Source organism: Camelina sativa, chromosome 16 (assembly GCF_030686135.1).
Source record: "Camelina sativa cultivar CO46 ecotype springtype chromosome 16, ASM3068613v1".
In the NCBI taxonomy this organism is placed as follows: domain Eukaryota; kingdom Viridiplantae; phylum Streptophyta; class Magnoliopsida; order Brassicales; family Brassicaceae; genus Camelina; species Camelina sativa.
In genome coordinates, this window is record NC_141895.1 from 17,497,939 (window position 1) to 17,523,235 (window position 25,297).

At 39.0% G+C, this 25,297-nt stretch overlaps 3 protein-coding genes across 4 annotated transcripts; 2 read left to right on the plus strand and 1 right to left on the minus strand.

The window, feature by feature from the left end:
* Positions 1 to 1,777: 1,777 nt before the first annotated feature.
* On the plus strand, positions 1,778 to 5,687 carry LOC104750515 (uncharacterized). Its single transcript, XM_010472316.2, has 10 exons — positions 1,778 to 2,004; positions 2,684 to 2,779; positions 3,108 to 3,266; positions 3,453 to 3,534; positions 3,655 to 3,730; positions 3,911 to 3,994; positions 4,078 to 4,214; positions 4,341 to 4,593; positions 4,680 to 4,743; positions 4,855 to 5,687. The coding sequence occupies exons 2-10, from the start codon at positions 2,749 to 2,751 to the stop codon at positions 5,280 to 5,282; spliced, it is 1,314 nt and encodes a 437-aa protein (XP_010470618.2). The 5' UTR covers positions 1,778 to 2,004; positions 2,684 to 2,748; the 3' UTR covers positions 5,283 to 5,687.
* Positions 5,688 to 6,644: 957 nt separating this feature from the next.
* Positions 6,645 to 12,016, plus strand: LOC104753652 (histone acetyltransferase HAC2-like). 2 transcript variants are annotated; one of them, XM_087493255.1, is made up of 13 exons: positions 6,645 to 6,679; positions 6,768 to 6,871; positions 7,198 to 8,469; positions 8,557 to 8,862; positions 8,962 to 9,246; positions 9,338 to 9,466; positions 9,563 to 9,763; positions 9,869 to 10,011; positions 10,106 to 10,418; positions 10,527 to 10,751; positions 10,850 to 11,227; positions 11,319 to 11,605; positions 11,697 to 12,016. In XM_087493255.1, the coding sequence occupies exons 3-13, from the start codon at positions 7,258 to 7,260 to the stop codon at positions 11,740 to 11,742; spliced, it is 3,525 nt and encodes a 1,174-aa protein (XP_087349381.1). In that variant the 5' UTR covers positions 6,645 to 6,679; positions 6,768 to 6,871; positions 7,198 to 7,257; the 3' UTR covers positions 11,743 to 12,016. The 2 variants fall into 2 exon arrangements, 1 of the variants encoding a protein (XP_087349381.1); XR_015585279.1 differs by having other exon boundaries at positions 6,677 to 6,871; positions 11,316 to 11,605.
* A 255-nt stretch (positions 12,017 to 12,271) lies between these two features.
* LOC104750516 (protein CROWDED NUCLEI 1) lies at positions 12,272 to 17,449 on the minus strand. The gene is made up of 8 exons (XM_087493256.1): positions 16,823 to 17,449; positions 16,394 to 16,603; positions 16,058 to 16,311; positions 15,659 to 15,929; positions 15,489 to 15,572; positions 13,066 to 15,131; positions 12,814 to 12,961; positions 12,272 to 12,706 (listed from the first exon to the last, which is right to left on the minus strand). Exons 1-8 carry the CDS (start codon positions 17,000 to 17,002, stop codon positions 12,509 to 12,511), a joined length of 3,411 nt encoding a protein of 1,136 aa, XP_087349382.1. The 5' UTR covers positions 17,003 to 17,449; the 3' UTR covers positions 12,272 to 12,508.
* Positions 17,450 to 25,297: the final 7,848 nt, after the last annotated feature.

A 25,297-nucleotide genomic window follows, 5' to 3' on the forward strand; every position in this document is an offset into this window, starting at 1 on the left:
GAGAAGAATTCATAAACTCTCTCTTTACTCTTTTAATCTCAATTGCTTATTATTCAGAATTATGTTTTGTTCTTCGTTGAATATGTCTGAGTAGTTTGCTTGTTAGGTTCAGGGTTTTTCACATGGATTTTATGATTTATTAGATGTTTATTTAGGATTCATTATCTTTCTAGATCTTCATCATAGGTTGTTCTTCATATCAATCCTTGATTGGCCATCTAGAATTAATAACCTAGGAAAATAAATTGATATGAGAATATAATTGATTTTCCTGATAAAACCTTTTGATGAGCAAAATTACTTCTTGCAAAGAGATTTGATTTAGTAATTTTGTGAACAATCTAAACTTGTTTTTAAAGGTGATTTTTAACCTAGAATTTTACAAAGAGATTTGGATTTTCTGGTTTTAAATTTAGATAATATTTGCAGTGAGAACTGGTTTATTTTACAAAAGAGTTTAGAGTTCTAGATCTGATTTTTAATTGTTTGAATCCTATTTAATTATTGATTTAATATTTTGTAATTTCCTGAGAAACTCCATGTACCTAGCTTTTTGATATTCTGAATTTACAACAGTTTTATTTAATATTTTGCATTACTTTTTGATATTCTGAATTTACAACAGTTTTATTTAATATTTAAATCAACTTGTTTAGCGTAATCATAAAACTCTATAATTTATTGTATAATCTAGAGTCCTTGTGGAATTCGATCCCTAAGTATTACAATGACCTCTTAATTTGAGAGAGTAGCTCTAGGGTTTAATTTGAGCATATCATATATAAACCGTGGTATACCGCACAATAATTTTTGTTTACTACAATCTTAATTAAATCAGTTTGATTCGACATATTTTATATTGGTGTTGTTAAAACATTAAAATGAGGATTTAACCTGTATTGAAATATCATATTAGTGATAGTTTATTTATTATTATTATTATTTCAATCATGTAATGTCATATAACCCGTCATGTAATATAATTCGTTTGTGTAATTTTGAAAATTTAATATGTTTAAATATTTATAATTTTAAACTTTTTATTAAATTTAGATATATGAGTTATAAATTATAAACTTCTTAAAATTTTCTAATTTACTATATACAGTAAATTCACTATACTATATATGTATGTTGACACACACTTTACTATATATGTATGTTGAACACACACTTTTTATATTAATTGAGTAATATATGTTTTAAAAAAAAAATTCAAATCACAATATATGCAAGAAAAATATACCTTTTTATTAACTTTATGTATTAGACGATGATTCACTATATTCAAATTTTAAAATCAAAATGAGATGATTGGAGAATATTTTTTTTTTAATCTGGAATAAATCTTCTAAATATCTATATTAATTATAGAACATTATATATATATATATAGATATTGTAAAATATTTTAATTGTGTTTGGTTATAAGGATAATAGAGAAAGTTAACTAAACTTGTTTGGATATTAAATAGCATTCAATGTAAAAACTTTCCAAAAAATATTTTTGAGCAAAACTGCTGCAAAAATACTAGTATAGATGTTAAAGTTGCCATTAGTTCAGTGGTAAAATCCGCTCATGTCGAGAACCAAATTTTCTGTTAACTTTATCAATGATGGGTTGATTTGGTAAGTGAACGAAAAATTTGTTATTATATTCGAAAGTCAACAAAAATTGAGTGTTTATTTGAGTAGACTTTAAATTCATGTTTTTTTTTGGTAAATTTTGAAAAGTTTGGGTTTTTTTTGGGCTCAATTCTCATTATTATACCTAATTAAGACTTTTGATTATTGTTTCCGGCAGATTTGCTGATAAAACATAAGAGACCACCTCAAAACCAAAAGTTAAGCGTGGTTCAATTGGGTAATAGAATAGTTACGGTGAACTTGGTCGCATTTTGGATGATTATGTTGTCATTGTTCTTGAGCGGACAAATATAAAGAAAAGCCTCTTGTTTTGAATCCCACAGACAGAGATCTAATTATTGTTTCCCGTTGATAAAGGTTAAGACTTTGTTCTCTCTCTCTCGCTTCTTCGAGTCGTTTCATATTCCCTTTCAATTTTTTTCAAGTTTTATGTAATACTATACGCTTTCTTGGTGTGAACTTGTAAACTCTCCAACCCGAAATGCTTCTTCTTGTCAAAATTTGATTGAGAAGGGTTTTAAAGTGAGACACTTTTGATGCTTTTTGCTTAAAGTTTTGATTTTTACTGTCAATTGGGTTTTTGGAGAAGCAATTTGAGCTGTGTGATTGAATTGATTTGCTCAATGAAGCTGGATTTTGTTTAAACGAGTTGTGTTCTTCTCTTTTGTGAGCTTCGTGTCGTTTCATATTCCCTTCAGTTTCATAGTTATATATATTGGGCTTTTCTCAGTTAGTCTATGCTGAACAGAATAATGCTTTTTTCACAGTTTAGTTGAATAGGGAATGACGGTGGGTTTTAAAGTGAGACACTATTGATTCTTGTTGCTTCAATGTCTTCATTTTGGTGAGAACAATATGAGCTGTGTGATTGAGTTGACTATCTTGAAGGAGCTGGATGTTGTTTGGATTGAGAATTGGTTTCTTGATAATTCCTAACAATTACATTAGCTCTACATCTGGAGTCTGAATGTTGTTTTGAGTTTTTGGGATTTGCAACTATCTATTGTTTAGTTTTTGGTTTCATTTTGTTTTGCAGGGTTATCTTTGGTGGATGATTTGTGAAACTTTGCTAGGAGATAATTTTTTACGTTTTATTTACAAATGGCAGCTTCAAGCGGCTCTGGTTTGGAAGGTCAGAAACATGACCTCAGTTCTGGTCCCCTGAGATCCACTCTTATGTTGATGATATATGTTTTCTTTGTGTTCACTGATTTTGGAAGTTTTATATAATTTCCATTTCTCTATTTCCCTTTCTTTGAGTGTTTTACTTTTACGTTTTAAGTATAAATAAGGATGAGGTCGAGTTTGTGAGACTCAAGTTAGAGAGAGCTTATCGGTTTACAACTTAGGGAAAGGCTTTGAGCTTTGTAAATCAGATTTTCCAAGGAGTTCTTTGTGTGATCGTTTTAATTTGAATAAGAAAGAGCTTTATCTCTATTTGTTATTCTTAAATTTATCAGCTGTGGATGGGGAGATGTGTATAGACATGGAGGAAGACATGGATCTAACGGAAGATGATTTCAGAAATGTGTCTGGCCAGTTTTCAGGGGAAACATCGAGAGTGGAAATTAAGGATGCTGTCAATGTGAGTGTTGAAACCGTGAAAGTGGATGTTAGTTGTATCCTTATTTTTCTTTTTATGTTGAAGGTTGCTATTGCTTGCGTGACTTAAACCTTTGCTTCGAGTATAGTTTCACTTTAGGATTGACATGGATTATGAACATGCTTCTATCATCATAAGCTATGAGATTTGAATGCATGTGATTATGTATTCTTTCTTTGTTTTCCATAATTACATGTCTCAGCTAAATCTGGTGTTAAAAGATCCAGAACAACCTTCGACGAACAGCAACCTTCAGTCCATGTTACTTATAAACACTTAACAAGGTTAGGTGAAAAGAAGACTCTTAACTTGACCAAAAGTAAACTTTAACATTTGAATGCTCAAACGTTGCTGTCATTATATAACTGTTACTTGTTTTGATTTTTGTTTCCTGCATCTTTCAGATCTAGTAAGCAGAAGCTGGAAAGTTTATTACAGCAATGGTCAGAATGGGAGGCAGAACAAAATTCTTTGTCCGAGGTAGCTACGATTTTTGAGGTCTTCAAAGTGATTTTTATAGCCAATATAGTGATTTTTTTTTGTTTTGCCAAAGTCAATCAGTTTCAAGTTATTGAAAGAATAATTGGAAATGAAATTTAGCAACTGTGTAAGAAATGATATGGACACTTGTTTGCTGACTATCTCATGTTATATGATCAGGATCAAGAACAACAAGTACTAGAATCTGGTGATGAGACATATTTTCCTGCTTTGCGTGTGGGATTGCAGAAGACATCATCTGTTGTAAGTGAAAATGTCTTTTCGAGCATATCAAAGCTTGACGATTGATGCAATCCTTACTGATAGATACATTATTGCTTGTGCAGTCATTTTGGTTCGACTACCAAAATGGTGACAATTCTTCGAAGAAGTTAGTTCCTGTGGAAAGTAGCACCACCCCTCTTTATAACCGTGGATTTACAATTGGTTTAGATTCAGCCGCTGGTTCAAATAACTTGGAAGGGTAACAAATCCTTATTTCTTATTTCGTTTTACTTGTGACAGTGAATGTGAGTGAGTGTGCTATTGATACTCTAGTATCTATCTTGTGCATTCGTTTATTTTATTATGTTGTTTTAATTGTTTCTAGAGGCTTGGAGATTATTGATGACCCTCCACGCTGCTTCAATTGCGGCGCATACAGTCATTCCATAAGAGAATGTCCAAAGCCTTTTGATCGAGTAGCAGTTAGTAATGCTCGGAGGCAACATAAAAGCAAAAGAAATCAGAATCCTGGAATCCGTCTACCGTCCCGATATTATGAGAGCCCTCAAGTTAGTAAATATGATGGCTTGAAGCCTGGCTCACTTGATCCAGAGACACGACAGCTTCTTGGTCTAAAGGTAAATTTTTAACCTTCTTCCATTGTATTTGGAATTAGACCAAAGAGAATGAGCTTCCTGGTTACGGCGATTCTTATCTTGTCCAGGAACTCGACCCTCCTCCATGGCTACACAGAATGCGAGAGATTGGATATCCACCAGGATATTTTGGTAAACTTTCTTAATCTCCCATCTCCATCATATATCATTATCATCATCATATCAAAGCATCTTTGTTCATGACTTGGTTGTATCTGCTTTTTGTTGTTTATGTCTTCTTAGCTGTAGAAGAAGATCATCTCTCAGGAATCACTATATTTGGTGAGGAAGAGACTAAAAAAGAAGAGGAAGAAGTTAAGATTGAGGACGGTGAAATCTTGGAAAATGCAAACCCTCCAGAGCCAAGAAAGATAATGACAGTTGGGTTTCCCGGGATTAACGCACCCATTCCAGAAAACGCAGATTCGTGGCTATGGGAACAGAGGAATAACACAGCACATACTTATTATCATGATCACCGTCGACCACAGGACTATAGAGACCAGAGAGGCCCTCCAGGTGTTGCACTGTCTTCGAGCTATCCTCCAAGGTATGGCATTAGATATGATCACGGGTTCGTTTCAGGTCTAAGAAGCCCGGGATCCGAAATATCGGAATCAGAAAGAGTTAAGAGCTATCATTACTCTTTCTATGATCCAAATTTCAAGTAGAGGGAGGCTAGTAGTGATCCATTTAGATCTAGCAGCAGAAGATGTATTAATTAGTGAGTGTGGGATGTAATGGTTGTTGTTTAGGGGATTAAGTTTTAGCATCAGTATCCAATTTTTGCTCGAAGTGATCCATTAGTTAAGAGCTACCCGCACTATAGGATGAAACATTCAGGCCGAAGCCAAGTGGTCTATGCACAATGTTTGTTCGAACCAAAAGCTATGTCCGTGGCCTTAAAATGGTTATGCTAGTTTGGTGTTGTAACATGTCCATCAATGTGTAAGCCTTTTTGTTTTGTTTTGTTTTGTTTTGTTTTGTCTCTACTAAAATATAGAATATTTCAGTGAATCTAGTTCGTACCGACGGCAATCATTAACAATCTATAAATAATTAAGTTCGTTTGGACATTCTTTTGTCTACCCTTAACTCCACTCAATCTATAATGACATTAAACACTTCCACTCAATACCTTTGTAATTTACCGAATAAACTTTAAAAAAAAAACAAATAATTTGGAAATCTAATAATTTTTGTAATTTCATTAAAACATTTCGACAGTCTTCATCACAATTCATTTTAATTAATTTGGTTTCCATAAATTTGTAAGATTTTATTCTTTATACTATTACTAATAAAGAAACACATGATGATTGGCCAGTTTTTTCGCCTCTATTGGAGGAGTTATTTTTGCTCAGATCACGCTTTCCTTCCTTTTCCCTCACCAGGATCAATCGAGAGCTCAACGTAAAGGCAGATTGTCTAGCCCATTCTTCGAGATTTTTACTTTTTGAAATTTTTTTTGTAAACTCTTTTCTTTCGGTTTAGGCAACTAATCTTGGAGTTATCTTTTAATTTAATTAATGTTTGGTTGGAAAAAAAAACACATTTCTATTCAACATCGAGTGCACTGGTCTAGTGGAGGATAAGTTTGTGGTAATTGTGGTCAAAAAAAAGTTGGTGGGAATTTATTAAATAAAATATTTTGCAAAACATTCAACAAGCTTCAAAAAAATATTTTGGAAGTCTAGTAATTGTTAGCTTCTTTATTCAAACTTTATCAAAAGTATTTATTACAAATCTAATCTACTAATTAATTCTTAATTTTTATTTTCTTTTCAGTTACAAATAAAAAAAAAAATGTTGATCTTATAAATAACGACATAACATCGAGATCTTATGACCAAGAATTTTTTTTTTATATAGATCTAACTTTTTTTCTTCTTTTTTATTTTTAAAGTCCTAAAAGAGTAAAAGCTTCGTTTTTAATATCATTATTACAAAAAAAAAAAAAATCTCTGACTAATTAAATTATTACATATAAATCTTTTTTTGGCTATATATATATATATATATCTAAACAAATCCTAAATAATCGTAAATTACCAAAACCCTAATTAAGGTAACAACGTAGACCAAACGAAGTCAGAGGCTTTTTCTTTTCTCTTTCAACTTATCTCTCTTCTTCGCTACTTGTTTACTCTGTTTAGGTCTTGTTTTTGTGTTCTTCTTCGATCAATTCGTGAATTTTCTTGATGACCCGTCGTTGAATTCTAGCTGAGGCAGCTGATTAAGGTTTTGCAACGTAGACCAGGTTCAAAACTCCAAAATTATGGGTTTTATTTTTTTTAATGGGGGTGATTTCGTAGCATAATCTTAAGCATAAATCCGACATTAATTGAAGGTTTTGTTTTGGAGATCGCATTGTTATATATATCTATAAGCTGTAGTTATGGAATCGAGTATTGTTGATTTTTTTTATTTGTAAGACTCTTTAATCCAATTACACTTAGTGTATACCTTGTGTAACAAGCTAAAATTACACAAGGTAAAATATTATCAATATTTTTTCGTTGTTATTTATGTTTGTACGTAGTGACAGTATTGCATGATCCTGACATGTTGATTGAATTGGTGTAGGGAATATTCGTAATCTGGATTAAGCTGCAGCAGCCATCGTGTAAAAGTAGAACGAGCTTGATGATGCCAAGGTTTCCTGAGAATGATGAGCCTGGTGATGACTCAGAGAATTACGATGAGCTCATTCGTAACTGGTTGAGTAGTCTAGGAAAGCCGAGTGGTACTGTTGTTGCATCTGATCATGATGATGACGTCCAGTATCTTGGAACTAGAAAAGCTCAGCCAGATCAAAGCCGAAACGAAGTGCGAAAGCGACGGAGGTCTGGTCCTGGTTCTTGGGGTGATTCGTTTAGACTTTCTGATCTTGTTCCCTTTCCCCGCTCGGCTTACCCTCCTGGACCTTATGGCGTAACGAAGCAAGATGTGATGAACAATCCTCCTTTGGATACTAGCAAACGTGTGAAGCTAGCGAAAAAGTTTGTACGTGTTTCTACTTTCGAGGATTTGTTTTCGCCCAACGAAGAAATGGTTGAGATCGAGGAGAGGAGGCTAGGAACTGATGTAGTTATTGTTGAGCCGATGAGACTTGATGAAGGGACCACATCTGAGGTTGAAGCTGACACTGACACAGTGCATCTGAACCATGAGAAGTTGGGAGTTGGTGCAGAGCCGATGAGACGTGATGAAGGGACCACGTCTGTGCTTAATGCTGACATTGACACAGTCTCTCTGAATCATGAGGAGCTGGGAGTTGGTGCTGATAATGTTGAGCCCAAGTCTCAGGTTAATTATGACACTGTTGAGCAGATGAAATGTGCTGAAGGGACCATGCCTGAAGTTAATGCTGACACTGACACAGTGTCTTTGAACCATGAGAAGTTGGATACTGTTGAGCCAATGAATTGTGATGAAGGGACCAAGTCTGAGGTCAAAGGTGACACTGACACAGTGTCTTTGAACCATGAGAAGATGGGAGGTGGTGCAGAGCCGATGACATGTGATGAAGGGACCAAGTCTGAGATTAATGCTGACACTGACACAGTGTCTTTAAACCATGAGAAGATGGGAGGTGGTGTAGAGCCGATGAAATACGATGAAGGGACCAGGTCTGAGATTAATGCTGACACTGACACAGTGTCTTTGAACCATGAGAAGATGGGAGTTGGTGCAGTGCTTATGAAATGTGATGAAGGGACCAAGTCTGAGGTCGAAGCTGACACGACGTCTCTGCAAAAGCATAACAAGAGAGGTGTCTCAGTGATCGAACATTTCACAGATGAAGAGATAAAGTTGCATGTAATGAATCTTCCGAAGCAAATTAGTATTAGTCAGGTAACTTATTTGAGCCTTATCATTGCTTTATGCTTTTTTTTTTGTTTTGTGTGTCTTTAAAATTTTGTTTAGTTATTTGTCCCACAGAGCACAATGCGTTACCTCAAGGAGGAGTATGTGGAGGATGCAGATGGGGAATTATGCCAGTTGTGTGGCAATGACAGACTCCCGTTACCACCACCGCCAATATATTGCTTAGTATGCAGCCGTCGTATCAAAGACGACGCTTCCTATTACACCCCCGGGGAAGAAGAGATAAAGGATGCGAACCTTAACTTCTGCAGTCCTTGTCGCACTGTCTGTGCAACCAAGTTCAAGTTAACATCTGGAATCACTATCTCAAAAGCCAATATGCTTATATCGAATAACCTTCGAAACCAATCTTTGGAGAAGGTAAAAAAACTTTATCTCTCTCTCTCTCCCTCTCTGTCTTAAATAATCGTCTCATTTATTCATTGAAATATTATTACTAATTACATGTTGTTTGAGCAGTGGGTTCAGTGTGAATCTTGTTACAAATGGCAACATGAAGTTTGTGGTCTCTACAATAAGGACAAGGACAAAGACAACACCAGAGAGTATATTTGTCCCATATGTTTACTAGAGGAGCGTAAAAGTAACAACAACAACAACATGCCAGTCAATGACAATACTAATATGGGAGCAAAAGATTTGCCTGAAACCATCCTTAGTTTCTTTCTAGAGCAAAGGCTAGCCAAGCGCCTTAAGGAAGAGAGACGCGAAACGGCAAAGGCTTTAGGGAAGGACGTTACGGATGTAAGAATTGATGTGGTTAATTTCTGCCATTTTGAGTTTTTTAGATTCTTATTAATTTATAACTCAAACTTGTTACATTTTTCTTTACAAGGTATCTGCACCAGAGGGTCTTACTCTCAGAGTTGTGTATTCCGCTGACAAAATTTCAACCGTCAACAAACCCTTAGCCGATTTGCTCCATAGAAAAAACTATCCTACTGAGTTTCCTTACAGATCAAAGGTGAGATGAGGATTGAATATTTTTAACGTTTTTGATTTATGTATTTTTCAAACCTTAGATACAGTTTTGTCATTAATGTTTTTGATATGTTTTCAGGTTATACTTCTGTTTCAGAAAGTGGAAGGAGTTGATATATGCATCTTTGCATTGTTTGTACAAGAGTTTGGTTCAGAATGTAGCCAACCTAACCAACGCAGCACATACATCGTATATCTCGATTCGGTCAAGTACTTTAGACCTGAGAGAGTAACATTAGCAGGAGAAGCTCTGAGAACTTTCGTTTATCATGAAATCTTGGTAATTAACAATCTCTTTTTTAAGTCATCATCTGTGCTTTAAATGCTTAATTAAAAAACCTAACTATATATTATTGACATTTACATGCTTATGTCTCTTTGATAGATTGGATATCTTGAGTTCTGTAAGATTCGGGGTTTCACAACGAGTTATATATGGGCATGTCCACCTGAAAAAGGAGTAGACTACATTATGTACTCTCATCCTAAGACTCAGCAAACCCCCAACACTAAGAAGCTTCGCCAATGGTAAGTTCTCTTTTCACCACTTGATTCCTGGTTTGATTCCTGGTTTGGTCATTTGTGAGGAAATTGCATTTGATATAAACAACATTAATGTCAGGTATGCGTCAATGCTTGAAAAAGTAGTTGAGCAGAAGGTGGTTGTGAAGACTACAAACTTGTATGACCGGTTCTTCGTTTCGAGAGAGGATCAATCTACCTGCGATATGAAAGCTGCGCGGTTGCCTTACTTTGAAGGATCTTTGTGGTCCAATAAAGCTGAGGCTATCCTTGAAGAAATCGAGAAACAAGGCAATAACGGTTTGCACAATATGTTTAAATCGCTTACTAGAAGAAAAATAAAGAGCTTCAAAAGTACAACTTGTGATTATGTTGATTCTGATGATTGCAAAAACATTCTCCTGATAGAAAAGGTATTTATAAACTTTTTAACGTTTTGAATCTTTCTTCTTGTTTTGGTAACTTTTAGGCATGTTTAATTAATCTTCTAACAATTCTGTTTTTTTTTTTGTTTTGTGTAGCTTGAAAAGGATGTACTCAAAAATAAGGAAGACTTGATGGTGGTAGAATTAAACTATTCATGCACGCGTTGTTTGAAAGCCATAGTATCAGGATTGAGATGGTATTGCGGCAAATGCAAGAATCTTCAACTGTGTGAAAGCTGCTATGATTCAAAACAAGAGCTTCCTGGTGAACACATATATGATGATACCAATAACAAAGAGAAGAAGCATCAACTCTCAAAGGTTATTTATTACTTACCCTTCTTTAAATCATATAACGATTCTCTTGTTTAGTTAAAATTTTGTACTAACGTTAGGTTTGGTTTTCTTTACTTCCACAGCAACAGGTGAATGTCACAACTGTTGATAATGATATTATTCAAGAAAACGAAATGTTCGATAGCAGACAAGCGTTCTTAGCTATTTCCCAAAAGAATAATTACATCTTCCACACGCTTCGACATGCTAAGTATTCTTCGATGATGATACTTTACAATCTTCACACCTCAACTAAGCTTCATCATCACTCTCAAAACTCTAGCGGTCTCATCTGCACGGACTGCAAGAAAGATGTTTCGACAAGTATCTACTTGCCTTGTTTGCTCTGTCCGGATTACCGAGCTTGCACTGGATGTTATACCGATAAAGAAACCGTTCGTCATCTTCATATTTTCCCAACACTCGCTTCAGCTAATGGAGTTCCCCCTAAAACCGTAATGGTAAGTAACATCTTGAGAGCAAATCTGTTTCTTTTGGTTTTTACTTTTTGACTTGTTTACCAACTTGTTACTCTCTCTCTCTCTCTAGTAGGTTCTTGAGATACTGAAAGCATTGCAGCACGCATCTCTGTGCCAACCAACGGCCTCTAAGTCGTGCTCATACCCGAAATGCAGAGAAGTTCAAGTATTGTTCATTCACAATGAACGATGCAAAATCCAAATGATGGGAGTTCCTTGTAACATTTGCCGAGGCAAAACCAAAGAGATGGGATTTTCTTGTAAGATTTGCGGTTGTAAGACTTGCAATAGTTTGTCACAGATAGTAAAGATCCATGCGTACCATTGCCGAGATCTCAATTGCCCTGTACCAGGCTGCAGGTATTTTTCCATTGCTCTGTTTATGATTTTTTTTCTTGTTAATCTTCTCTGCAACTTCAGCTTTTTAACTTTGTATCTCTCATGTTCTCAGAGATATGAAGGAGCTGTTGATTAAGAAGTATGGTGTAAAGTACTAAAGTGGAGTGAGTCAAAGGGACGAATTTGTACATTGCATAGGTGTGCTAATGTGCTATGATAGTGTCTAGACTAAAGAAGAAACTGTACTGATTAAAACCTGTCCTTAGATGAAAACTATTCGTTGTCAAGAGTGCTCAGACTCAGTTGTTGTTTATTTTTTGCGAAGTGTTCAATAGAGAGAAAATAAGTTTGGTGTTGATAGGTTTTTTCCTATTTGTGTAATATAACATTTGTTGTCAGTCAACATATATATATCATTCCTTTTGTGTAACATATGTTATTCTTCAGTTATAATACCGCATATTTAAATGCAGAAAGTTGCATTCTCGTTTCAGTCTACCTATTTTCATATTCACTTGATCCTCAGTTACTGCAAATCTTCCATCTATCTAGACTAAGTGACGAGTCTTAAATCGTTTTAATAGGTAAGATGCCGTAGATAGCAAAGGACTTGGCTTTCATTTCATTTGAACGTTTTCTCGCAAGTCACAAACAAAAACACATAATCAAAGGATCAGATGCAAACACTTTGTTGTTACAAGTAGAACCACTCTCATAAAAATAATTAAATCATCATCTAAAACATACCAAAAGAATTGAGAATTCTTGAAGCTAGAAAGAAAACACTACATTTTGGTGGAAAATATCCAAACAGAATTAACACAAACCTTCTACGTAGCTAAAGATAACAAAGCAAAACACTAATATTGTAACAGAAGAAGATTAGCTCTTCATCATCATAGGCGGAACTACATCCAGATTGGGCTACGTCGTCAGGAAAGTCCAAAGCTTCTTACCAATGGAGACTTTCCCGGGATGTTCTGCATCTGATTCATCATCTTCACCATCCGAGTCAACCCTTTGGGGTGTTTTGTTCACATCTTCTTCGCTCATCGCCTCACTCTCACATGTTTTTTTGGGCGAACCAGCATCCGTATCTTGAGAGTCTGCTGTGGCTTCATGCTATTGAAACATACAATTGAAAGAAACAGATTTGTCAAGAAAGCAAATATCGAAAGAAGGGGTAAAAAAACAAAAAATCCAGCTAAGTTGTGAGAGCATATTATTACCTGCACCACATTTGTGCTTACTCCATTGTCACTAACAGCAACGTCTAATGATGCTGTGGCGGTTGTTTGAGCACAGTAAACCACCTCGTCTTGTTGCACTCCACTAGTCTCTTCGTTCTTCTTACTAAGTGTGGTTTCTCCAGTTACCCTAATAACCCAAAGTGTAACATTTATTAAACAGCCTGAATAAAGAGACGAACAAACAGCTGCAACACATTATCCCCAGCAACTGTTTTTGGGATTTGAAATTACCTTCTAGGTCGCCTGAGATTATATCTTTGTCCCACCACTTCTCCTTGCTGTTCTGATACAACCTTTTGCCGCCTCTTCCGCTGATGTGCTCCTCCGGTGACACTATCTGATTTTCCATCACTCTCGTTACCATCCTGCTCAGTAGTACAAGTTCTCAAAGAACCCACACGCCCACGTTTCCGTCCGTTCATTGAAGTTGCTTTATCAGCACGACCAGGTTCACCCGTGCTTCCATCAATTTCTTTAGCAGAGTCGTCAACATTTTCTGATGAAACATTGGGTTCACATAGGTTTATAGATTCTCCATATATGGCTTTAGCTTCTCCTACAACATCTTTGACAGAGCGTGTTCTTCTGGTTCTGGCTTTCGCTTTCCCTCTCATGCGTGATTGACCCTCGACATTTTGATTGGAAAAAGAATCTGCAGCAACTTCTTGAGCCTTGCTGTTGATGTTGCTTTGATCACCGTCTGAGTTTACATTGGAGACTTCAACTTCTTTTGTGCCAGTTTCAGATTCGGACTTTTCAACATCAAAGGAATAGTTGGCCGCTGCATGAGGCGTAGTTGATGGCCCACTGTTCAAGTTAGCTTGGTCCGTAGGTTGAGGCTCTTGATCAGCCAAATTCCAAGTAACAGAAGGTTCTGCCATTTTTATTGGGGACAGCTTAAGAATCTTTGAAGTACATTTCCGGAACCATGACACCGTCCCACCAGCAACTGGCAATCCTAAGCCAGCAGCAGTTGGGGATATATCCCTAATCTCCTCCTGCCTTGGTGCTTCGTTATCAAGAATATTGGCCAGTTTTGACATATTAGGCATTTCCACGTTATCAATTTCAGGAAGTACGAGCTCAGAAAGAAGTTCGCCGCACGGATTGCAGTTCCTGTTACTTTCCATGGAAGAAAGAAAACGACTTCTCTCACTAATGAATTGCTCCCTCTGTTCCTTCAGTTTCTTGGTCAAGGCAACAAGGTCATCAACATCTTTCCGGATTTCTGTCTGCTGCTCTTCAAGATAATTTTTACTAGCATCTACTTCTAGCTTTTCTTTCTTTATTCTGTCTCTTTCATTCTGCATGTCCGCCATTTCTCTTCTGGCTACGTCTCTTAGGTAGTTAATATTGTTCAATTCGTGCTCCTTCTCTTCCTCAAATAGCTTCTCTTTTGCTTGCAGCTCCCTTTCCCTTTCTTCCAGTTTAGTCTGCATATCAGACTCAAGTTTCCTTTTACGCATTTCAATCTCATGAAGCAATTGACTTCTATCGCTCTCAGCTTTATTGGAGAGCACTGAACGCTCATGCTCCATAGTCTCTGCAAATGAAGCTTTTGCTACTTCAAGCGCTTCTAGCTCCCTTTGCATGTTTTCATAAGCTGCCTGCTTTTCTTTTATAAGCCTTTCTTCTTCCAAGTGACTGTCTCTCTCTAATTTTTCCTTCTGATCAGTTATATTCTTTAGTTCGTTCTCAATCTTAGCTTTCCTCTCATCAAGTTCTTCCCATTCTTTCTCAAAACTTTCCCTTTGGGTCTTTAGATCCTCAGCCTCCTTAATAAGAAGCTCCTGTTGAGACCTGCACTTTTCTATTTGCTCTTTTAATTCGGCTTGCAGACGATGATACTCAGACCTCTCCTCCTCAGTAACTCTAAGCCCTTCCTTCTCTTTGTGAATTTCTGATAGCTGTACTTCATTTTCAGCCCTTATCTTCTCGACTTCAGCTTTACGACTAAGAATAATTTCCTTATCCTCAAGCAGTTTTCTCTTCTCAGTTTCCAATTCCTTCTCCTCGCTTTTCAAGACTTTCTCTCTGCCATTTATGCCTTTCAGTCTTAAATCAAAATCTTTTTCTTTCTCTTTATGCTTCTCAAGTTTCTTGTCTAATGCCTGTTCACGTTTAACAACTTTCTCCTCCATGTGCTTCCACTCGGCCTCCCTCTTTTCCAGTTCTACAACCTTGCTCTTCAAGCTGTCATCAACAGATTTTCTTTTCTGTTCTATTTCCAACTCAAACTCACGCTGTGTTGCATCCAACTTAGCTTGGTGTTCATCAATTAGTTGTTGAACTGCCATCTGCCAATCAGCAAACATTAGACAGTTAACACCCAAAATGCACACATGTGATATTCAGAATAAAATAGTTTACTAATAATACAGAAAACGAAAAATGATTCAAAATGTGAAACAATAGCGCATAAGAAAAATTGTGATGGAAATTGAAATATTTTCCTGCCCAAAGAACTAAGCTCAGAATGGGACCCAATATACGTAATCAACTGCACAAAGAGGATAACCCTCTGGCTATAGTCAGCAAGCAATTTATTCTACCAAATACCAAAGCTCGAGACATACGTAACATCAGATTTTTATCCACAGAAGGGGGTGACACAGAAATACATATATATTTGTAGTGAAGGAGAAAGGACTTGCCTTTTCTCTGGCTTCCAGTTTCTCTTGCAGAGCTTGTAGCTCTCGCGCTTTTTTCTCTATGGATTTCTTCAACACATCAGTTTCCTAGATACAGAGAAAACATGTAAATGAACAAGGTTTCAAAACACTTAGATAATAAAAAATACCACAAGGAAACACGAGCTGCTTACTTGCTCCCTTAAAGCAAGATCTTTTATCCTCAAGCTGATATCATCTTCTAATTTCTTCACAGCAAGGTTAGCAGCATCGATCTTCTTTTGTGCCTCTTCTAGTTCTTTTCCCTTTTGCTTGATAATCTTATCGTTTTCATTTGCCCTATCCTCTCTCTGTTTTACTATCATTTGAGATTTAGCAACCCTTTCTTCTCCTTCTTGCAACTTTCTTTCCCATTCACGCAAGTCCTCCCTCTGCTTTGACAAAGTTGCCTCGGCAGCTTCTCGTCTGAGAAATTAAAAAGAAAAAAAAAAACAAGTTGAGTGGGTCAGCCCTCAATAAGAAACAAAGAAACGGCATAAAGATAAATGGTTCAACATACAAAAAAGATACAAGGCAAGAAGTCTAATACGTACTCAGCAATGTAGGAAAATCGCTCCCTTTGAAGAGAACTTTCTCGAGCTTCCACTTCCTTTGCCTTCCTCTCCACCTCTGAGCTCTTTCTACTAACTTCAGCAAGTCTTGCATCAACAGCACGCAGCTTTGCCTCAACTTCAAGAGATTTTTCTTCGACACTTCTTACCAATGCATTTGCCTCAGTCAACTTTGAGTCAGCTGTAAATTTGATCTCTGCGTTTTCAGAGAGTAGTTCCCGCAGAGCCTTCTCCAGCTGCAACAGTTTAATAAGAGTGTCATATGTGCTAAAAAAAAATATGCTTATGGCCGAAAAAAAGAATCAGAAAGAAACTTACATCATGTGAACATTGCTTCTCAATCCCCAAAGCTTTCCTCAACCCTTCTTCCCTCTTCTCAACATCTGCTATAGCAACCATATGGGCATTACGTTCCCGCTTAAGACACTCACTAGCCTCTTCAAAATCCTGTTGAAGCTTTTCATATTCCGAACTCCACTCCTTTTTCTCAATCAGAAGAAGACCCATACTGTGTTGGTATTCAAAAAGCTGTGTTTTTTTTTTTACCAGAACAACACAAACATTAGTTGTGTGTAAACTCAAAAGATCCAAACAGTAAGAATCACTACTATTCACAATTAAACAATTCCATTTCCATATAACACATTCTTAAAGATTCTTGAACTAAATTGGCAAAGCGACAAAGTACAATTAGAGGAAAACATTGCCATTGAACACAAAAAAGATAAAAGTAGCGAACAAGCTCACCTCTTTTTCAAGCTCTGAAATCTTCTCAGGCAAAATTCTTGGATCATCGAATTGGATCTGACTAACCCGACCCGAAACAGGGGTCACCATGTCTAAACCCTTTCCGTGCCTAGACCCGTTCGAATCTGGATTCCTAGCTTTCGTTGGTGTAGACCAACGTTGCCACAAAGGCGTGGTCATCCTTTCCAATTTCGCCCCAAAAACAAAAAAAAAAACCCTAACTTTGTGACCTAATTCGGAAATTGAACTCGAGAAATCAAAACCCAGATACCCAAAATCCGAAACCCTCTTGACTTTTTCTCGACTTCTTCAGTCTCTCTCTCTCTCTGTGAGAAATCTCCAATTAATGGATAAAGTTTGAAGCTTTATCTTGTTCTTCTAAAGATGGCTCCGGATTTGAACGGAGTTCCTAAATTCCGGTATCGAAACTGATTTGAAGTCCGACAACGTCTCTTAAGCAAATCTCTCTCTCCTCTCTCTCCCTTGTCTGTGCTGGAACCTTTTTTGTGTGGCTCTCGCACGGATCCGTTTCACGTTCTTCCCTTTTTTTTCATATGTTAATTATAAAAGTGGACCCTAATTTTTTACTTTATTTACATTTATGGCCGCCGTCTTAAAGATTTGCTCGAAGGTTCCGTAAGGGTATATTTGGTATTTAATGGGGTGATTACAACGGTTATGCGTTGTGCAAGTGTGAAACTTTTTTTAAGACGAAACTATCCTTTTAAAGTAGTAGTAGTTAATAAGACTCTTTGACCCCGGCGTGGTGGTTTAGGAGTGCTTGACTGGGTTTATTTGCAATAGTATGCGTGTTATTTGCAATAGTATGCAATAGTTAAATGTTTTTGTACTATTGATACGATTGGTATAGGCAAAAAATCTAATACTTAAAATCCACAACTTTTTTTTCAAAATCCACAAAATTATAATATTAAAAAAATTTGAAAATTTTATATTTTTAATTTGGACAAAAAAAATATGAATTTGGATAATTAACATAAATGTTACCAAACAAATTACATTAAAAGTTAGACTATTAGATTTTACAAATGTTTGTGTGTGCTGTTACTTTCACTTTTGATAGTCAATTATGGTGTCATTAAAAAACCAGGTAGCATATATGAAAAAAATAAAATCATGTACAATTTGGAATGTGGATAATACGGAAAAAAGGAATAAAATATATAAAAGAAATAAAAAGAAAGGCCAAGCTGGCTAAGAGCTGTTGAGTTGCAGGTTGTGACTTGTGCATATGGCTGCTGTTGTGTTGGACGCAAGCATATGTTGTGTCTCCACGTGCTCCCATCATTGTGCTGTCTTGTTCTCTTTTTTTTTTGGATTCATTTTTGGCTTCCTAGTATTAAATGTCTTAATGATATACAGTATATGATTAGTATATTTTGATATTTTAAACTTAAATTTTGGCAGTAGACACAATAGACTGATGTGTATTTTTTTTGGGAAAATATTGTAAAAAGCTGAACTTTGCAAAAGTGGTGAAAAAAGTATCAACTTTGAATGTGTTGAAATAAATCTCTAATTTTTATTAACTTTCTTGTTTAATCATAAATTTTTGTTGACTTTGCCAAATAAGAAACGTCGTTAAATCATCAAACAGAAGAAATTAACTGAATTAAATATTTGTTATGTGATTCTGTTAAATCTAAAACGACGTCGTTTTGAATTTAAAAAAAAATTACAAAGATGTGAATCGAACCACTTACCTCTGTAACGTCCGCGAACCAAAACCTAGCGTTTTGGGGTGGGTGTCGATCGACACTCATGGTTGTGTCGGTCGACACCACTTATTCTGGTTCGACCAGATTAATTTAATTATCGATTTGAACCGGCTTGGTTTAGGAAAAACCATTGGACCAAATTATAAAAGGGAATTGTTGACCAGAAGGGTTTTGGGAGTATTATTTTGTCTGCCGCTTTGTGTTTTTTTGAGAGAATAAGGAGAGAAACTGTTCTTGAGGTTTTAGATAGAGTTTGTGAGATTTGAAGGTGTTTTTGGAGAGATCTTGCTGTGAGAGTGAAGATCCAAGGCTATGAACGTGGTGGGAAGGTTTCTGTGGTGTTAGCTTCGTCTTTTGGGCTTAGATCTCTCTGTTGGCTAAGGTGAGTGCATGACCATGGCTTATCTAAGCTAAAATCTTTGTTTCTGTGATATTGTGTGTTGTTTGGTTGTTTGTTTTGGTTGTTTGTGAGTTTTTCGTAGCTCCTGAGGCTTGGATTCGTTCCTGGGATTGTGTGGGACGAAGAGGAGAAGTTTGGAGGCGAGATTCGGAGGTTCCGTTCGAAGGAAATCACTGCTCGACACCAACGCGAGGACAGCTCGGAAACTTGGCGAGTGTCGGTCGACACCATGTGGAGGTGTCGGTCGACACCGTTAGGGTTTTGGGGGTGTCGAGCAGGTGTCGGTCGACACCCAAGTGGTGTAGACACCAGATGTCCAGTGTCGGTCGACACCCTCTGACAGTAACCGGATCGTGTCTGGTCACTTGTGCATGTTCCTGGTTTGTTTTATTGTTGTTATTTGTGGCATGAGAGATCTTATTGCTTGTGTGTATAACACAGTAGATGGGAGGATTGTCTCACTGAGTATTTATCAAATACTCATGCATCTCAATTTGTGTTTGTGGTGCAGGTAAAGGCAAAGTGTGATCGTGGAATCAAGGCAATGAAGAGGAAGATGTTCTAGGGACTCGATTGTATGTTGTCTGGCATTGCTAGGTTGCTAGAGTTGGGTCATTAGAAACATTGCTAGGTTTCTGGTTCTATGTTTCCTGTTGGTTGAAATTATTGAAGATTGGTTTTGTTATATTAATGGTTTATTAGTGGATATTTATTGGTTATTGATATTGGTTATTTCTGTTGTTGGTTGTGGTTGTGGTTAGGTGGCTAGTGGGTATGGGACCACTAGTTGTAGTTTATATATATTATTATTATTTCTTATTATTATTTATTATTAAAAAAAACGGGTCAGGTCATTTCAGTTTGGTATCAGAGCTCTTACGGTTCTAGGTTTGGGTTCACTAGGTTTCTGTTGTGATGTATGGGATTGCATGTCTTGATTGATTATGTGAGTTAATCAATTGTGTGTGGCATGGAGTCCTAGAACATCTTCTTCGAGCCTACAGTGTGATTCCACAATGAGTTTTTGTGTTTTTGTGTTTTTGTGTTATGTTAAGATTGCTTGTTAGCCTCTGTTCTTGGAAGTGCAGTGGTTTAAGGTGTTTGAGTTGTTGGTCGTGGACGTGGGCGTTATCGTGGTCATGGTCGGACGAGTTTCCGAGGCCAGCGAGTGTGTGGTCCAGAGTTCCACGAGGAGGTACGTCGTAGGATCGCAAGCGTATCAGGAGTGACTAGGGGGGTTAGCCGGTGAGCGTTCCGGGGGTGCTGGGAACCCAAATGTGGGGTTGCAGCAATTGGAGCCCAGGGTCGAGATGATCGCTTAGCGGATCTGTTGGCGTGATGTGGGAGCGGTTACCGAGAGGAGTACCAGTGCAGGCTCCAGTGTACCACATTAGGCGGGGTGCAGCCAAGGGTTGCGGATGTTGAGGACTATCCATCTTTTGTTAGGAGAATGGAGCAGTTGTAGATGACTGGTACGAGATTCTTCTCGAGAGGTATCGAGCCTAGAGGGGCAGATAGGTGGTCTTATGCAGTTGGATCAAATACTTCTCTGTTTGGTGGGTAATCCATGTTTATATGAGAAGTTGAGTGGACAGGTGTAACATTGCAATGTTATACTTGGACCACAGGAGGTACTTTTGGTCGGGAGATGTTTATAGTCGTTAAGGATTGTTGCTCATGTGGGGATGGTGATAGTCCTGAATACCGATAGCTCGAGGGGCTGGGGGCTCCGAGAGTGGCAGAGGGGATTATGTTTCCCTGAGGGGATGAGTAAATCCCCTGATACCGAGATCTTGAGGATTGTGTTCCAAGAGTGAGACGGTATAACTCGAAGACGCTGGTCTGAGAGTGAGATCGGTATGGCTCGAAGGTTGTGACCTAAGAGTGGAGGAGTTGGGAGCAAGCAATACCTAGGACGTGAGTATACACAAACCGATTGAATGTAGACCTCGAGAGATTGACGGTGGTTTAATCTCGGGTTTTGGATGTGTTGACCAATGGTTCAGGGTTCTATTGACCGGAGCGGTTGTGAATGTGTGGCTGTTGTGCCAAGATTATGAGGCTGGTGGTGTTGGAGTCCCGGGAAGGGGAATTGCAGCAGGTTTGAGCCAAGAAAGGCATGTTTACCAGATATATAAGTTCACGAGAAGCCTTTATGGTAGGATAATCTAATCGTTGCGACGATTTTGGTTTACGTTCATTAGAGATGGACAGGGTTGCTAGATTCAAGGTTTTGGTAATCATGTTGAGGGAAACCAAGGCAAGTGGTTTGAGTTGGCAGTTTGCAAAGCATTCGATGCGGTGAATCAGAATATGCGAACATATGGTACTTGTTTGTTTTATTACGCTCGTATTGATGATTTGTTGTGGAGAATTGCTAAACGGGAAGCTAATTTTGTAATAAGCTATCTTGTGGAAGTTTCCTTAAGAGACAAGTTACTAGAACTTCTTGGATGGACAAGAGGTGTTGATATCCGGGTGGTGGTGAATTGATGTCAGCATACTTGATTATTAGTCTAGTAGAACTGAGGAAGAAAATTGGGGATTCTTACGTCTTATCACTTCACCGTGGGGAGCATCGGTGTAGTTTGTCAAGTAAAAGGACGTGGTATGGGTATGAGTTCGTGGCGATGCCGTTTGGGTCGACTACCGCACCAGCTGCGTTTATGAGATTGATGAACAGCGAGTTTCAGGAGTTTCTGGACGTGTCTGTCATCATTTTCATCGACGACATCCTGGTTTATTCTAAGAGTCTTGAAGAGCATGTAGTGCATTTGAGGGCAGTTTGGGAGAAGCTGCGGGAGCAGAAGTTGTTTGCTAAGTTGAGCAAGTGTAGTTTCTGGTAGTGGGAGATGGGTTTTCTGGGTCACATTGTGTCTGCAGATGGAATTTCTGTGGATCCGGAGAAGATTCAGGCTATAAGGGATTGGCCTAGACCACAGAATGCCACGGAGATCAGGAGTTTTCTCGGGTTGGCAGGGTATTACAGGAGATTTGTGCAGGGGTTTGTGAGCAGAGCACGTCCTATGACTAAGTTGACCGGGAAGAATGTTCATTTTGTCTGGTCACAGGAGTGTGAGGAGGGCTTTGCAAGCCTGAAAGAGATGTTGAATACTGCTCCAGTGTTGGCTTTGCCCGAGCAGGGAGAACCCTATGTGGTTTATACAGATGCATCGAGAGTGGGTTTGGGATGTGTGTTGATGCAGCATGGGAAGGTGATTGCCTATGCTTCGCGGCAGTTGTGGAAGCATGAGGACAACTATCCTACTCATGACTTGGAGATGGGTGCTGTAGTTTTTGCCCAGAAGATTTGGAGATTTTATCTTTATGGTGCAAACGTACAGGTGTTTACAGATCATAAGAGCCTAACGTATATATTCACTCAGCCCGAGCTGAACTTGAGGCAGAGGCGGTGGATAGAGCTGGTGACGGATTATGATCTTGATATAGCCTATCATCCCGGTAAGGCTAACTTGGTTGCAGATGCTTTGAGTCGGAAGCGGGCGGCTTCGGCTCAGGAGCAGGATATGGATTCTCTGGTATGAGAGATCAGCGCGTTGAGTTTGTGTGCGGTTTTTTAGGAGCCGTTGGGTTTGATTGCAGCTGATAGAGCAGATTTGTTGAACAGAGTGCGGTTGGCTCAGGAGTCGGATTTGGGGCTGGTGAATGCCTCAAAAGATGTTGACTCAAAGTATCAGGTTTCGGCTAATGGTAATATTCTGGTGCATGGGCGGATCTGTGTGCCCAAAGATGAGGAGTTGAGGCAGGAGATTCTGAGATAGGCTCATGCGAGCATGTTCTCTATTCATACAGGAGCGACTAAGATGTACCGTGATCTCAAGAGGTACTATCACTTGGTCGGGATGAAGAAGGACGTGGCTAGTTGGGTTGCGAGGTGCGATGTGTATCAGCTAGTGAAGGCTGAGCATCAGGTACCAGGTGGATTACTGAAGAGTCTTCCCATTCTAGAGTGGAAGTGGGATATGATTACTATGGACTTCGTGATGGGTTTGCCAGTGTCCTGGACGTTTGATGCTATTTGGGTTATTGTGGACCGGTTGACTAAGTCGGCACATTTTCTGGCCATTAAGAAGACTGATGGAGCAGCAGTCTTGGCTAAGAAGTATGTGAAGGAGATAGTCAGGTTGCATTGGGTGCCAGCGAGTATTGTGTCAGATAGGGATTCCAAGTTCACTTCGGTGTTCTGGAGGGCATTTCAGGCAGAGATGGGCATTAAGGTGCATATGAGTACAACTTATCATCCCCAGACAGATGGACAGTCACAGAGGACGATCCAGACGTTGGAGGATTTTCTGAAGATGTGTGTGTTGGATTGGGGTGGCCATTGGGCAGATCACTTGAGCTTGGTAGAGTTTGCTTATAACAACAGTTACCATGCGAGTATTAGCATGGCTCCTTATAAGGCTTTGTATGGGAGGTCGTGTCGTACACCGTTATGCTGGACTCAGGTAGAAGAGCATGTACGGGGCAGATTTTGTTCAGGAGACCACGGAGAAGATTCGGGTTCTCAAGATGAACATGAAGGAAGCTCAGGATCGGCAGAGGAGTTATGCCAATAGGAGGAGGAGAGATCTTGACTTTCAGGTTGGAGATAGAGTGTACCTCAAGATGGCCATATTGCGGGGTGCGAACAGGTCATTGACTGAGACTAAGTTGAGTCCGAGGTATATGGGTCCGTTCAGAGTGATTGAGCGATTTGGACCAGTGGCATATAGGCTGGAGTTACCTGAGGTTATGCGTGCATTCCATAAGGTTTTCCATGTGTCTGTGTTGCGGAAGTGTCTCCGTGAGGTTGACCAGTTGTTGGCTAAGATCCCTGAGGATCTTCAACCCAACATGACTTTGGAGGAGAGACCAGTGAGGGTTCTCGAGAGGAGGATCAAGGAACTTTGGAAGAAGAAGATTCCTTTGATGATAGTCCTGTGGGACTGTGATGGTGTGGAGGAGCAGACGTGGGAGCCTAAGGCGAGGATGAAGACAAGGTTTAAGAAGTGGTATGAGAAGCAAGCCACGACTTGAGCTTGCCTAGCCTGGCCCCATCTGTAGTCCGTAGCTGGAGCGGGAATGGAGTATTCCAGCCCATCTCTCTTGTTACTCGGTCGCTTGGGGTGGTTGGTTGTTCGACTCAATAACAAGATGAGGTGGTGTTTGGGGTACAAAATTTCCGCAAGGCAGTCTTTTGGAGGAAAGTTTCCTGAATTAGAAGTTTCTATAAGTGGAAAGTTTCCAGATGTGGTAAGTGCTAAAAAATGGAAAGTTTTATGTGAGTTAGAATTTGTCCATTTTTGGTGGGGGAGAGCCTGGGAGAGGGCTTGCGTGGCCTTTGTGGCGGGCTGTTTAGCCGTTGTGTGGCCTTTGTGGCTGGCTGTTTAGCCATTGTGTGGCCTTCGTGGCGGGCCTTTTAGGCATTGTGTGGCCTTCGTGGCGGGCCTTTTAGGCATTGTGTGGCCTTCGTGGCGGGCTGTTTAGCCATTGTGTGGCCTTTGTGGTGGGCTGTTTAGCCATTTTGTGGCCTTCGTGACGGGCTGCTTAGCCATTGTGTGGCCTTCGTGGCGGGCTATTTAGCCATTGTGTGGCTTTCGTGGCGGGCTGTTTAGCCAGAGTGCATGTTGAGGCGACCCTTCGGGACAGATGGTCTTCGTGACGGTCCTTCGGGACGAGTGGCCTTGGTGGCGGACCTGTTGAGGACATTTGTTTGGTCTTTGTGGCGGTCCTGTTTAGGACATTTGTTTGGCCTTGGTGGCTGTCTTGATTAGGACATTTGTATGGCCTTTGTGGCGGTCCTGTTTAGGACATTTATATGGCCTTCGTGGCGGCCCGTGGGGCAGTGAGATGATCCTTAGCTGGTCATGGGGTATTCCAGTGAGGGGATATGTGGTTGGTAGGATATTGTGTTGTCTTACGCGAGCCACGGGAAGGGAACCTGGTTAGGGATAAGACTCAGACGTTTTCAGAATTGTATGCTTGCGACTCTTGGGGGACTTCGGTTCTCCTAGTACCGCCATATTCCAAAACTTTGTGGCTTGGGAGTGTAGTTTGTATATCGACTTCGGATGACGATCCAAAGGCGCGCTGTAGGGTGACGACCCGAGAGACGAATATTGGATTTCTCCTTATACATTATGGCATGCGGGTTTAGGCCCGATGAGGAGCCAACATTATGGCATGCAGACGTAGGTCTTATGAAGAGCCAATAAAAAATCAAGGTTTTGGCCTATGAGACAAGGAGAGTCCAAAAGTCGAGAGCAAATAACGCCTCGAGCGTGAGTCTATCACATAGAGGTGACCTTTCTTATATCGTTCGGAGGAGTGTGG